The following is a 15,231-nucleotide window of genomic DNA, read 5'->3' on the forward strand; positions in this document are numbered from 1 at the left end:
TTACACATGGCTCAGCTCTCTCTTCCTAACAGATTCAGATATTTCCAAGTCCTGGCTAGGTTTTACCCAGTTTCTCTTTATCTCTCCCAAGAATGTGCTGCTAAAGATTTTGCCATTTACAATATTTCCTTTTCTCTTTCCCACCCCCAATTCCTGTTTTCAAAATTATATATCACAGTGGAGATGTATATCAGGCTATTAGAGCTATGAGACTAGGGAATTGGAGAGATGTTGGAATATAAATTAAAGGTATAAATTGGAGAACCTTCTACTTTAAAAATTTATTTGGAACAATTTAAGTATATGTGATTGCTTCATGAAAGTCTTGGGAGAAAATTCTGCAGAGCTGGCCATAAAGGTCTTACAGTTAAATGAAACTTCTGGTTGTGAGTATGAAGACTTTTTGCTAGTAATGATGCTTGTCCTTCTTTTTCTTTTTTAGATATGAAAATTAAGGCTCAGAATGTGGAAGTGACTTGTCTATTTTATATGACTATTAGGTAGTCATAGCTTTCAAAGCAAACTACTGTTTATTTCTCTGACATAACTGCCTTTCTAAGTGCTGCTTTTATCTCCCATCATCTTAGTGTAGGAAAAATGGAACATGATATTCAGACGTCCAGAATCTTTCCTTTGAAGCACAGGTTCTTCCTTTTAGCATTTGATGGTAACTATAGCAGACATAACCTGAAAGAATTAAAACAAGACAACAATAAGATTTTAGCCACTTATTCATGTTATAGTCAAATCACACTTAAAAGGCAAATTGTATTGATCTGAAGGAAAACTAAGACACAGAATATTGTCACTACCAGTGAAAACTTAGCTTTGGTAAATGTTCAGATATATTTGAGAACTTGGTGTTATTTATTTATTTTAAAAAGGCAAATTGTATTGATCTGAAGGAAAACTAAGACACAGAATATTGTCACTACCAGTGAAAACTTAGCTTTGGTAAATGCTCAGATATATTTGAGAACTTGGTGTTATTTATTTTAAAAAGGCAAATTGTATTGATCTGAAGGAAAACTACGACACAGAATATTGTCACTACCAGTGAAAACTTAGCTTTGGTAAATGTTCAGATATATTTGAGAACTTGGTGTTATTTATTTATTTTAAAAAGGCAAATTGTATTGATCTGAAGGAAAACTAAGACACAGAATATTGTCACTACCAGTGAAAACTTAGCTTTGGTAAATGCTCAGATATATTTGAGAACTTGGTGTTATTTATTTTAAAAAGGCAAATTGTATTGATCTGAAGGAAAACTACGACACAGAATATTGTCACTACCAGTGAAAACTTAGCTTTGGTAAATGTTCAGATATATTTGAGAATTTGGTGTTATTTATTTATTTTAAAAAGTTTTTAACCAAATGACTGAGCTGAGCTACCTAAAAGATACTTAATGTCCTGAAGTTTGATTCATTGCTCTCCTACATCAAGCATTTCTACTCTGTTTTTGATATTTAAACTCTGATGTTCAGTTATGATATTCTTAGTTCCAACCTGCTTGGGTGCATAGTTTTGGTACTCACAATTTCTAATTTGTGCCTATACATGCAAGTTGAAGATGGGAAAACAAAAACTGAAGAATAGGTTTTATTTAAAGTATACAGATAATAGTGTATTTATATTATCTAAGTAATTGCTTCAATTATCCACTTCATTAGAAATGGAAGGCACAACTTTCTTTTGTATGTACGTTTTATAATGTTTAGAATCATTTCTGCATTATAGTTTAAGCCATGTATTATAGCCCACATTAAGATATATGTTACTAAAAATTAGCGACATCTTAATATTATGCTAGCACCACATAAAATTTCCATCTTTGGCATTGCACTCAATTTGACACAATCAAGGAATATCTGAGAATAAGCCATTCTCTTGCATTTTTCTTATTTATTCTGTGTGCATATTTAAACACATTAAATGTAATTGTTTGGCATTAAGATTCAGTTAGAGGGCGTACTCAGTAACTATATTGTGAGTAGTAAATAAGGTCCTTAAAAAGAACTAAATTTGGTATCACAATTTCTCCTATATATAATATGTACTATGTAATGTTTCTAAGGAAGTCAAAGTAATCTGGACTATTAACTTTCGAATTTCAGGTTAATTATATATATGGCATGTATTAATTACAGTCATATATGCAACACTAAGGGGTGTTGCAGAATTATTTGCAACCTTTTTCAGAAGCAAATCTTCTAAATCTTGAGATTGATACACACTTGAAATAAAATTTTATCAACATATGAAAATATATGTCTATTTAATGATCATGCTACTTAAGTTGCTTGATTTACTAGAATTATTCTATGATTATGACTCTGGAATAGAGATACAATACTTGTTAACTCATATTTTTTGGCCTTAATTTGTGATTTTATCTGTAGAACAGAATAAACATACAAACTAGAGAAGAATTTTTGATGTGCAGTTTTCCCTATGATTTATGTTTAAAGTGAATTCAAAATTGGAATATTTATTTAGATCTATATAAAAATATTCTTATATTTAAATCTTCACACATTCACAATGCCCATTTGAAGCCATTACTCTCTAAATAGTTCTTTATTGTTATTTTACTAACTGTATAGAATAAGATATTTAATATATAAAAAGAGTTGAGCATATATTCACTTTATATTACATGCTAATATATTTGTATGTAGAGAGCATAGTTTAAACAAGCAAGCCAATGGAATGTATGTATTGTAAATTTATACTTTAACCTCTCAAATTAATTTTAACATATATTGAGGTTATGCATTTATGGCCATTTTCTAATATAGTACATTTCTTCCAAGAACCCAAAACATATTTCTGGTGTTCTGTTCAGAACAACTCAAGTTAATCAATTAAACTTTTTTTCTGAAGTGGATGAGAAATTATATTTTATGATTTTGAGGGGTGAAAACTTTTACTAAGAAGCCTAATGACTTAACCAGAGTCAGTAGAACCCAAAGGTAGAACCAACAGGAAAACATTATCTTTACTGAGTTGCATGGATAGTTCTTTGATTTCCACTAGAAAATTCACAGATTTTTAGGTTGGGTTTTAAGCACAAGGTTCCTACTATGCTTAGTATTAAAGAAGAGGAGCTTCTACAAATAGGGATTATCCATCTAAAAGTACTCACTCAGTACTTTTAATGTTGATTAATGTCTTAGATCTGTACCTCTCGAAAACTCAGGTATTCTGAAATTTTGCTTCATAGTCTTCTGGAACCTCATATAGTTAAAAATATGTTAATTTATTCAAGCTTCTAACCAAAAAAAAAAACTTTTATATTATCTTATTTCCATATCCTAATACTCTGAAGATATTTACACTGTTAAACCCATTATCATAAAAATTACACTGCTCAAAAACATAAAGAATTATTAGAGCCACCCAAAATACCTCAAAAGTTTGTTTCTCCATAAGTAGTACAAGAAAATAATATTCATTTAGAGAAGTGGAAAGAATAGTTATATAGGTATTCAAAAAGATCTTATAAATCTGAATGGTGATAAGTAGTTATTATTTTTATATTAATGTGAAGTATATTAATATAAAAATAAGCACACAACTCCCTGTAGCTGAAAATCTTTCAAATCTGCAAGTTCTGAGCTGCCACATGAGATCTATGCCAAGGATTACAGTAAACTCTGTCAGCTTTAAATGTGAATTTTCACCAAAGTGAGATGATCATTTTTTAAATTTATAGCATGTACATTTTTTACTACCAATGCCTGATCTACACAGCACAAAATAAAAGTAAATTTTGTGAATTACTTGGTTTTATTTGAGATAAATATTCTAGGCAATTTGGATGACTGCTTTCAGACTTGAATTACCTGAATTATCTATACATGTTAATTAGAAACTACAACAGCAATAATTCATATTTTTCTACTGCGTAAACACACTTTTTTTTAGCTTGTAAGTCTGTTAAATCTGAAACCTTGACACTGATCAAAGAAAGCTCTCCAAAATGCATTTTTCCCCATAGGTTTGAAAGAACTTCAATAGCAAATTTACTTTAATTTCCTCATCTTTGTGACTTACCACTTGCAGTTGATCTCTCTTGTCTCTTTTGGAGTATCTCAGTCTGTCAGGAAGGTAATGGACAGTATGGAGACCGGTGGCCAGAGAGAGCATCCTTCCACAAGTAAGGATGGCAACGGAGCTAAAACACTTATGATGTTTGTTGGCAACGCTGGCACCACTGTAGGAAAAAGTGTCCCTACACATAGAATAGAGAAAATATGCCAGAGGCGAAGAAGGGATTGTTTGCCACTGAAATGACCTTAACCATAGGGAGCAGTGGATTGTAGTGTGCAACTTGCCAGCTTTTGCTATTTCAGGCTGGGAATTGTGTGGGGTGTGTGTGTGTGTGTGTGTGTGTGTGTGTGTATTACTCCTGTCAGGTTTTTTCGCTTGCACTTTCCTATCAGTACAAACCTTGGTTAGAGAAATGATAGCACCCCTGTGTTCCAGTCTTAAACATTGTGAGAAAGCAAGACAAGTTAAGATGATATCATTATCTCTTAAAGACATTACAGTAGTAGTCAATGCTTACAGAGAATAAACAAAGCTAGCAATATTATAGCAAATCTAGATAGATGAGCAAATAGATTTATCTATGAACTCAGGCAAGTTTGAGTGAAAAAAGTAATACATAAATTAAGTAGTAATTTATGAGCACTAGCCCAGAAATATACCAGTGTGTTAGCAAACAATTTATAAAAGCATATGATACATAGCTAAAATAACATTTTTTAAACTATGAATTGAGCCTATCTTCTTATGACTGGTGTTTGTGTGCTTTTTTTTTTAGTCTTGAATAAAGGTTACAGTAAGTTTCCTAAGTACAAATGAGTTCCATTACAAGAGCGTGTTCATAAGTCCAATTTGTAGTAAGTCCAACAGCTTTAGCCTAGGTACCCAACTAACACAATCGGCTATATAGTATTATACTGTAATAGGTTTATAATACTTTTCACACAAATAATACATAAAGAACAAACAAACACAAAGAAATAAAGAAAACATTTTTAATCTTACAGTACAGTAACTTGAAAAATACAGTATTACAGTACAACAGCTGGCCTACAGGGGCTGGCATCAAGTGAATAGGCAAGAAGAGTTATTGAGTGGAGGAGGGAGAGGAGTTGGGAGATGATAGAGCTGAGGGATCTTCTGCAATAGGAGGTGGAGGGCAAGCTTCAATTTCATGCACGTTTGCATCTTTGAAAGTTTGCAACTTGAAGGTTCATATGTAGGGGACTTACTGTATTAATATGCTGGAGAGAAAGTGATTACTTTGAATTGCATTTATTTGGGCATAAACCAATGACAAAGAAAGACTAAGAAGCTACAAAAGCATGGAATCCCATTTTTTTAAACTTTGATCCTTTGGCCAACATCAAATTTATTATTATTTTATGTTAATACTGCTTCTGTTTCATTTGTTTTGTTTTGTTTTGCTTTGCTTATTATAGTAATACTGATTATTTTTATTAATTCTCATTAGTCTGAAAAAAATAACATTCACTAACTGATAGTGTATATTTTAGAAACGGGATACTGAATCACACAGACATTTCTTTCCAGAGATTAACGCTCAAGCTAAAGATTAGAATTCAATCACTTTGAAATTACAGAGAAAAGTATGTGACATGCATAACATAAGTATTTAAAAATCCACAAAATTGGGGACTTCCCTGGTGGCACAGTGGTAAAGAATCTGCCTGCCAATGCAGGTGACATGGGTTCGAGCCCTGGTCTGGGAAGATCTCACATGCTGCAGAGCAACTAAGCCTGTGTGCACCATAACTACTGAGCCTGCGTGGTGCACCTACTGAAGACCACGCACCTAGAGCCCATGCTCCGCAGCAAGAGAAGCCACCGCAATGAGAAGCCCGCGCACTGCAATGAAGAGTAGCCTCCACTCGCTGCAACTAGAGAAAGCCTGCACACAGCAACAGACCCAACCCAACCAAAAATAAATAAATAAATAATATATTTTAAAATAAATATATAAATAAAATTAAAAATAAAACTCCATAAAATTGGAGATTTTTACTTCAGATGTTATCTCAATTAACTTCCTAATTCATATAATCGTAGAAAAATATCCAAAGGTCCTGTAGAGCTAAAGAAACTCCATCCTGCCTTATAATGAATTAAATTGCATTTGTGAAACTGTTGCTAGGTAAAAGTTATTTTACATTAAGAATTTTTGGCTTTAGATATGACACACTTTTTATTTGATTAGGCAAATTTGAATTTGAATGAGGAGTTTTTGCTTGACAATATTTTGGTGCATTAAGCTTATTAGAGGCAATAGAAAAAAATTGAAGGTAATTCTCTTTCAAAAGTTAGACTTTATAGTTAAAATTTGCAGTATAGATACACATGCAGTTTAAATAATCTAACATTGAAAGTAATGTATATAATATAAAATACACTTTAAAAATAAGTATATAGCATGTATTTTTTAAAAAATTGGAGTATTTAGGCATACAATTTTGGTTTCAATCTGATAAATCATCATAAAGAACAGTTCCTTTATTATGGCATATACCATTTGCTATATCTAAACCACATTAAAAATATTGTCTTTATCTTAGAAAATGTGGTTTGTCTAACTCTTTGTGTAGATAAAAAAATAAGTGAAAATAAAGTTAATAAGCAAAATATTAAGTAATAATAGGTGAAATATAAACTTACTAAAATGTATGATTATGTAGATGTAACATTATATATGATTATATAAAATTTTATATATATTTACACCCAAAAGGAAATGAAGACTTATTTTATATATATATATGGTATTTATATCTTTTAAAATTTCTGCCTGTATTAGAAGTGGATCAAGGAGCAGGTGTTAATAAGACTGATAAAATTAGCCTTTTTTTCCTGGGAATTGATAATGTTTGAGGGTGATATCTGTTTCCTTCTTGGAGGCTCAGAAGTGTTGTTGTAATCTACAGAAGGAGCAAAGAAAATGTAAACCTTCTGAAATTACTTAAAATTTCAACAAAATGAGATAAATGAAAACTTCTATGTTGAATACATTCATATATATCTTATATATAATAATTCCTATCAGTAAAAACAAACGAAGACATTACAAAGAAAAAAATTACTTTTGTCAGAATGTGCTGATAATCTGTGTTTACTGGGGCAATTAATTAAGAATCATGATAGTTCTGTAGATTTAAGTATAGACCAAATCATAACTGAGGAATAGTTAAAGACATATTTCTGACTTTTTAAAGGAAACTAAATTCTCTGTCTGGATTTGAGGAAGTTACAAGAAAAAAAAGACTTGATTTTGTTGAAATTTTAAGAATCAGTGAAGGCTAGTGTCATCTCATTAATAAAAAATTCCTAAATGCTGAAAAGTTGGTTCAAAGTCAAAAGCTTTGACTAGAAGGAAAGCAAAAAAAAAAAAAAAAAAAAAAGCAAAATCAGGAACAGCTGATATGCTATTGTTATCTGGACTTATAAAGACTTTTTGTGGTGATCATGGGAAATCACAAGTCCCATGGTACATTTTACTTGTAATTATGGAATTAATAGCTTGGTTTCAAATAGGAAAGATCCTGCCAATTTTTATGCTGAAATCTTTTCAGTATCCCAATTAGAGAAATTATCTTTAATATACAGTTTGTTTACAAGTCCTCATTTGAGACATTCTTTAGTGCACACCTGAAATATGTCACACTCCAAAAGAGAGGTATGCTTAATGAATTAAGCATTCTTACATAAGACCAGTACAAGCCACAGGTATATGTGTAACTCCCAAATATCAATTCATAAGCCTGTTACATCTTCAAAGGGTTATTTCGATTAAAGCTTCTTTAAAACTATTCATATAAGTGTCTAGAGTCATATTACTTACTAATCAGAAAAACATATTTTAGTAATGTCTTTTATAAGGAATCAAACACCTTTCACAGAAAGAATTCAAATGAATTATCTAGGATTATTTTCAAAACAGTAAATAGACATTGCCTCCAATTTTTAGGTGAAGACATAAAGACCCCAAAGTGACTGATTTACTCAAGACAACATGATGAGAGAGAGAGGGATGAGATGGATTCAGTATGTATTTGTCATTTGTGCCTATGTGCAAAAATTAGTTTAATGACTGAGAGGAAAATAAGCATCATCTATTCTGCCCAAAGCAGGTTGATCTTCAGGAAGATCATTGGAAACACCAAGCAAAGGCAATATTCTCGTCTCTTTTTTCTATGTCTTTTGTGTGATTATGTGGGTGCATTTCTATGGGAAAATAACAGTTATCAACATAACCCTCAGAGTTGTTTCAAAGAAATAGAGTAGCAATGGCTAATATGTTTTGCACTTGTGCCATTCTTTTGGACTAAATAAAATTCATGAGAGGCAAAATTGTTAATATTACTGGCAAGGTAAGATTACAGCATGACCATGATATTAACTTGAGTATATTTGCAACATTCAAAAATTCCCATTGGTTACCAGGCACTGAAGTAGATGCTGAGAATACTGAGATGAAATCATCATCTTTCTTAACTTCAAGTATGCTATAAAAGCTAAGAGGGGAGATATATAAACAACAGCTGTTATACAATATAGGAAGTATGATGATAGAGAGAATTGGGGGTTTTTTTTAAACAAAGAGGAAGAGCATAAGGCAGGAAAGATTTCTTAGAGGAGATAATAGCGAAGCAGTAGAGTAAAAGATAAGTGAAACAAGATACCAAAAGTAGGGGAAGATGGACACTTTGTTAAATAGGGACTGTCCTACATGTTTCAGATATAAATATGAATATACATAATACCCATTTTCCACTATTAATAGAGCATAGAAATGATTATAATATTCAGATTTTATTCAAAAATTTAATCACTTTACTCAAACAAGGCATTTTAGAGCCAAGTTACTACCTGTAATATTAATCAGTTTGCTCTCAATATTGGTTTATTTCATCAGATTTTAAGTAACATATATCAATTATAAAAAATTTTTGGAAAAAAATTAGAGATGTAAGTGGACACAAATCAGATCAACCACCCTGCAGTAAACTTTATTTTGTAAGTGCAGTCAGAGAGATTGAGACTTATAACATAGAATAATTATTTTAGTTACAATTAAAGTAACAGGAAATAGCAAAGCACTATTATTGAATCTCAAGGAAATTGTTGATTGTAATTTATTATCAAAGTACTTTTCATCATATTTCTCTGTATAGTGAGAATTGTTTCAACATTACAGTATTGACAGTTGTGAACAGATAAAAATATTAAATTACTTTTAATCTCAGAAGAATCTAGTAATGGTTGATGATAGGGAAAAAGATAATTATAAGAATAAATCAGTGAAAACCACCTTCAATACTTACTTTAAAGTACTTATCTATGATTTAATATATAGCATTTGAAGAACGGTAGTTGACAAAGGAAACTAAAAATTCCCATGCATTTCAAGAGATCTATGACAAAATTGACCTGAGAATTATTCACTTATCCACCCAGATTCTTCAGATGTATTCTTGAGACAAAGCACCTTATGTCTAGGCTTGGCTATTTCATTGCTGTTGCCACTTATGTTTATGACCTTTTGACAAATCATCAATTCTTGATCATCCATTTCTCTGTATCTGAATAGATGCAATGATGTGTTTTCTGTATGTCACAGAAATCTTGTCTTGGAGCATGAAATGTAATTTGTGACTCAATACATTTTCTCCTCTACAGCACAAGGATGGCATTGCATTTGTATGACATGCAAATTAAGTGTTTTATGCAAAATAATCATCTTTAACAAGATTCAGAAGGGGAACAAGTATTTAATTCATTCTTTACGTTCTGTCTTATTCTGAAAAGATCCAAGGAAGCTTATAATAAGACATAGTGAACTAAACTGTGTGAGGAAATTGAAGCAAAGGGAAAATAAGAGTAAGATATCTGAAAAGGTTGCTGAGGATTCCTAGCACATCATGAAAACATATCGTGCTAGAGATGTGCCACAAATTTGGCTTAAGCTCTTTTAACAACCAACTTCAGAGGCAAAAATCTTGTTTCATGATAAACAGGGTCTTTTCAGAATAGGAAACACAAGTGAGCAGCACAGATTCCTAGCACTGAGAACAAAGAGAATTGTACCCCTTTGTTAATCACTCAACTCTGCAGGGTAACAAACTTAACAAGAACAAAACAGATCTAAATGTTCAAAAACTGCTTCTTAGAAAGTTTCACCATGACTTCAGCATGGCATGTCAGTGTGCAGTTGAGGAAACCTGACCATTGCACTTGGGTCCAGATTTGCCACTCTGTTGGACAGGCTTTATCCAGATGGATGTATTACATGTTCTTGAGATGTGATTGAGTAATTGCATAATTAATCTCAACTGAGTAATGGAAACCAGTAACTATTGCTTCTCTCACCCAAGTTCTTGATTAGTATTGAGTGGCAGGAGGCCTAAACATTGAATTTAAACAATGAACCAAACAGGGGTAGAATTTACACAGTCAGAAAACTACCATGAGGGAGTAAATGATCCAGCCATTTTCTAAGGCTTCAATATCAGGTTCCTACCACAAGTGTGGTGAGCTCTGGTTATACAAGGCTTGTCCACACTTACCAATATCAAAGTGTGTTTAAAATGCTTTAATAGAACATTTTCTCAGTGACTATTACTTAAGTTATGTAAAACACACATAGCAATGGAAGAGGATAGGTTCTAAGCAGAATTTCCATAACTCAGAATTTTTAAGATTTCTGTGAAAGATATCACAGTTATAAGCTTGCACTTCTAAAAGTCAAAGAGAATTATTTTATTTATAAGAAATATGTAGCACGAAAGTACTGTTTTGTAATTTTCCCTGTGTAAATTGAAAGAGTGAATACTGGAGGTTTGGATTCACAAATGCAAAAATGCAAATATGTTTGGTTACAGTCTTCAATGGTCTTTCCTTTTATCATTTTCATGTGTGTAGATCTGCTTTTGAAAGTTAAATCTAAAAAAGGTCAAGGTGCTACTGGTGTAAAGAGGAATGCCTTGTATAGACTATTGTCATAAATGTAAAAGATCTTTAAGATAAGGGAGAACTGGGAGGCTGGATATCTGAGTTTTATCTTAATTAAAAAATATATATGTTTTTATGACAAAAATGCTACTTAAATTAATGGCAGCAAGTTTTCCTTTGAAATCCCAGCTTTAGCAATCAGTAGTTTGGTTGGCTAGCCACAATTTGCTTGTTGCTTGTTACTGGTCATCAGGTCTATGGAAGGTTTATGGATTTTAGTGAATCACAGTTAAACATAAACCTGCCTGGAGTTTGGGGAAGATATCCATTTTTATGGTAATAAACACCTCACATTTGCAAGCAAATGGGCCAAGCTTAAACTCTTATGATACAAATAGCAGTGACAACACCCCCTATGTTTGTTATACTACTTCAGCTCCTACAGTCTTTATCTTCTTCCTCTGATGCATTACATTTCACCACTGCACCAAATACCAGCATTTTATGTTTATTTCTCAGCAGTGTGTGTTCAACCTAGTGTTGACCATTAAATTAGTGCAGATTAGTAGAATACACCTCCCTTCTAAACTGGTGAATGCATAAGATCTGTTTTACAGTTGCATAAGCCAGCCTCAGTAATCACATTGGTAAGGATTTTATATTGAGAACTAACATATGCTTTCTCAATCCTTACCCTTCCACACCTAAACTGAGAAGGCACCTGTAGAAGTTCTGCTTTCTGAGAAGGCAGTGATGATTGCTTTAAGGTAAAGAAGTTTAGAATAACCATGTTTTGTATTAACAATGTACTTTAAAATTATTAGTATAAGGCTTGGTGAATATTCTCTATGTTGATGTTTAAAAATAGTGTCCCTCTGGGGCTTCCCTGGTGGCACAGCGGTTGAGAGTCCGCCTGCCGATGCAGGGGACACGGGTTCATGCCCCGGTCCGCGAGGATCCCGCGTACCGCGGAGCGGCTGGGCCCGTGAGCCATGGCCACTGGGCCTGCGCGTCTGGAGTCTGTGCTCCGCAGCGGGAGAGGCCACAACAGTGAGAGGCCCGCGTACCGCAAAATAAATAAATAATAATAATAATAATAATGTCCCTTTTAAAACTAGTGTCCTATTACATCCTGGTCATAGAAAAGTTTGAAGATTTTGTATATTATATTTGTGATTATTGATATGGATAATAATAAATTTTTGAGTGTCTTAAACTTTCATCCTAATTAATGGTTAATCATTTGGGTAGCATAGATGATTTAATGCTTTTGAGATATGAGTTATTAAACCTAATATACCTATTTGAAATATTAGCATTGGTGGGATAAATTAAATATTTTTTGAATACTAACAAAATGTAATTTTGGGTATGCATAACAATTAAAGAACAATGAAATTATGTATCAGTGTGTTTTAAATTATCACGTTGTTATGTTCATAATAATATCAAGCATTTTTCATGATTAAACTATATTTTTAAAACATAATTAACAAATGTATGAAAACTAATACTATGTATATTTTCCCCCTTAATTTTAGTCATGATTTCATTGGAGAATTTACAACAAGCTATAGGGAACTTTCTAGAGGGCAATCACAGTTCAATATATATGAGGTAAGAGGAATTTTATTTTATTATTATTTTTCTCTGGAATAAGTATATGTATTCTTTTAAAGTATAGGTTTTTACAAAAGATAATTGCCAAAGGTTACCAATATGTGTAAGAATCTTTAAACTTATTGAGCAGATTGGTTTTTGAGATTAAACAATAGTATTTCTCTTCAAATCACGCGGTCTTTCAAATCTACTTTGAGTGATTTAAAAATTCTTGCCTATGAAACCTTTTCTTATTTTAAAAACATTCAATATAGATACAAGTTTATTCTCCCTTGAGCTTCAGCCTTTATGTTTTGCCTTCCTAAGCTCTTCCTCAATCCTTTTTTAATAAAAATAGAAAAATTTTCTGTGTCGGCATGGTGTTAACAAGTCGTTTTTTTGCTTAGTATGTTTGAACATCTTACCTGTTATTTAGATGAAAACTGAAGGAAATGAGAAAGTATGATTCAGTCATTAAATTCAGTCATTAAAGAAATCCAAGTTATTAAAGCAAACACACTAGTTATTTCTGCCTTAAACCTGTCTTGCCAGTTAACTACCAGGTATGTGTTGAGCATAAAGTATGTTCTAGCACTGTTAATCCTTGAGGTTTGTTATCTGTACATTCTCTGTGACTTTTTTTAAAGACTTTTTTGATGCGGACCATTTTTAAAATCTTTATTGAATTTGTTACAATATTGCTTCTGTTTTATGTTTTGGTTTTTTGGCCCTGAGGCATGTAGGATCATAGCTCCCCAACCAGGGATCAAACCCGCACCCCTTGCATTGGAAGGTGAACTCTTAACCACTGGACCAACAGGAAGTTCCCTCTGTGATTTTTTAAATTTAATATACATCATTAGCAAAGGAGAATATCTCAGTACTTAGTCAATAATGATAACTCTTTCCTGCCAGATTGACACTATTTGACACTAAAATTGACCTCCTTTAAGTTAAGAGTGGAGGAATCTCCTTCTCCTATCACCTTCTTACTAGGCTAAAGCAGTTGTATTCCATGCATTCATTCATTTATTAGTTTATGAATAAAATATTTATGACATGAATTCTATATTCCACACTCTATATTAGGCCCCAAGGATGCAGCAATGAATGAAAATTTCACTGTCTAATGGGAGAGACAAACACGTAAAATGCATTTAGATTATCTGATAGGTGCTATATATACCTAGTTGACTATGAGATATCTAGAGTGGGGTGCAGCAAACTTATCCCAAGAAAGCTACCCAGGCAAAGACAAAGTTGAAGTAATGGATCAATTTTTCTATCTGGGTCTTTCGGGGACAGAATATTAAGGCTCTAAATAGACAGTAGAAGTAATATAAGACAGGTTGTACTTATATGGATGCCTGTTTTTTTCTCCAAACCCTCAAGGCTGAGGAGAAACAACACATGCATACTAGTCCTCCTTGTACTTAGAATTCATTTACTGCCAGTCACATAATGCTCCAAAGATCAATTATTTTGAGTTTCCTTAGCTTTAAAATGTCTTCTTCTCTTTGGATCTCTCTTATCCAACAAAGCTTGCTTAATGAGATTGATGTCGCATCTGATGCTATGACAAAGAAGCTTAGTAACAATTATTCCTTATTAAATACCTGCATGAATATTTGTGCCATAACTTCAAATAAAAATGTGTTCTTATTATTCATATTATCAATAGAAGAGATCAGTCTGAAGAAAATCTGGAGGAACATTATGTGTTTTGTCTAAGTAGTTTTAGAATTTCGATGGACAGCTAGCTCTTGGTCCAATACACTGGAAACTTCATTTTCTGCACACATGTAAGGGATTCAGTTTTGTTGAGGCAACCATGGAAATTTTCAACAATTGCTCCTTCAAATATTCTTTCTGCCCCTTTCACTCTCCCTTCTCCTTTTGGTACTCCGTGTATATATATATATGTATATATATATATAATGTTGTGCTTGATCATATCTCACAAGTTCATATTTTTTTCTTTTTCTTTCTTAAACTAGAAAATCTCAACTGACCCATCTTCAATATCACTCATTATTTCTTCTGCCAGCTCAAATGTTCTATTTAGCTCCTCTAGCGAATTTTTCATTTGTTACTGTGCTTTTTAAGTTGAGAATTTCTATTTTTTATAATTTTGGCCTACTTATTGATTTTTCTATTTGGTGAGACATTGTTTCATACTTTATTTCTTTATATATAGCTTCTTTAGTTTTTTAAACATATTTATAGTAGCTGATTTGAAGAATTTATTAAATAAATCCCATATCTACAAGTTCCCAGGGGCAGTTTCTATTGATTGCTTTTTTTCCTCTGTATGGGCCATACTTTCTTGTTTCTATGCATGTCCTGTATTTTTGGTTGTTGTTGAATGTTGGAAAGTTTTAAAAAATATAATATAGTAACACTGGAGATCAGATCCCCTGCTTTTCCGGGATTTGTTATTGTTGCTGTTTGTTTGTTTAGTTACTTTCCTGGAGTAATTATGTAAAGTCTGTTTTCTTTGCTGAGTGGGTCATTTCAGTCTGTGCCTTGTTAGCTAGTGGTCAACACATGATTTGACAGAGATTTGTGTATGTTGGTGCACTTCTTATATGCTCCAAGTATAAAATTCTGCCT

General features: G+C 32.4%; 1 protein-coding gene across 1 annotated transcript in view; it reads left to right on the forward strand.

Annotated features, from left to right (window-relative positions):
* Positions 1 to 15,231, forward strand: part of LOC307193751 (copine-8) — a 195,098-nt gene that overhangs the window by 101,317 nt on the left and 78,550 nt on the right. The window contains exon 6 of the mRNA XM_079936161.1: positions 12,561 to 12,636. Coding sequence (XP_079792287.1) covers positions 12,561 to 12,636 — 76 coding nt within the window. The remainder of the gene's footprint in view (positions 1 to 12,560; positions 12,637 to 15,231) is intronic.

This window comes from Stenella coeruleoalba, assembly GCF_951394435.1.
Source record: "Stenella coeruleoalba genome assembly, chromosome: 11".
Taxonomy (NCBI): Eukaryota; Metazoa; Chordata; class Mammalia; order Artiodactyla; family Delphinidae; genus Stenella; species Stenella coeruleoalba.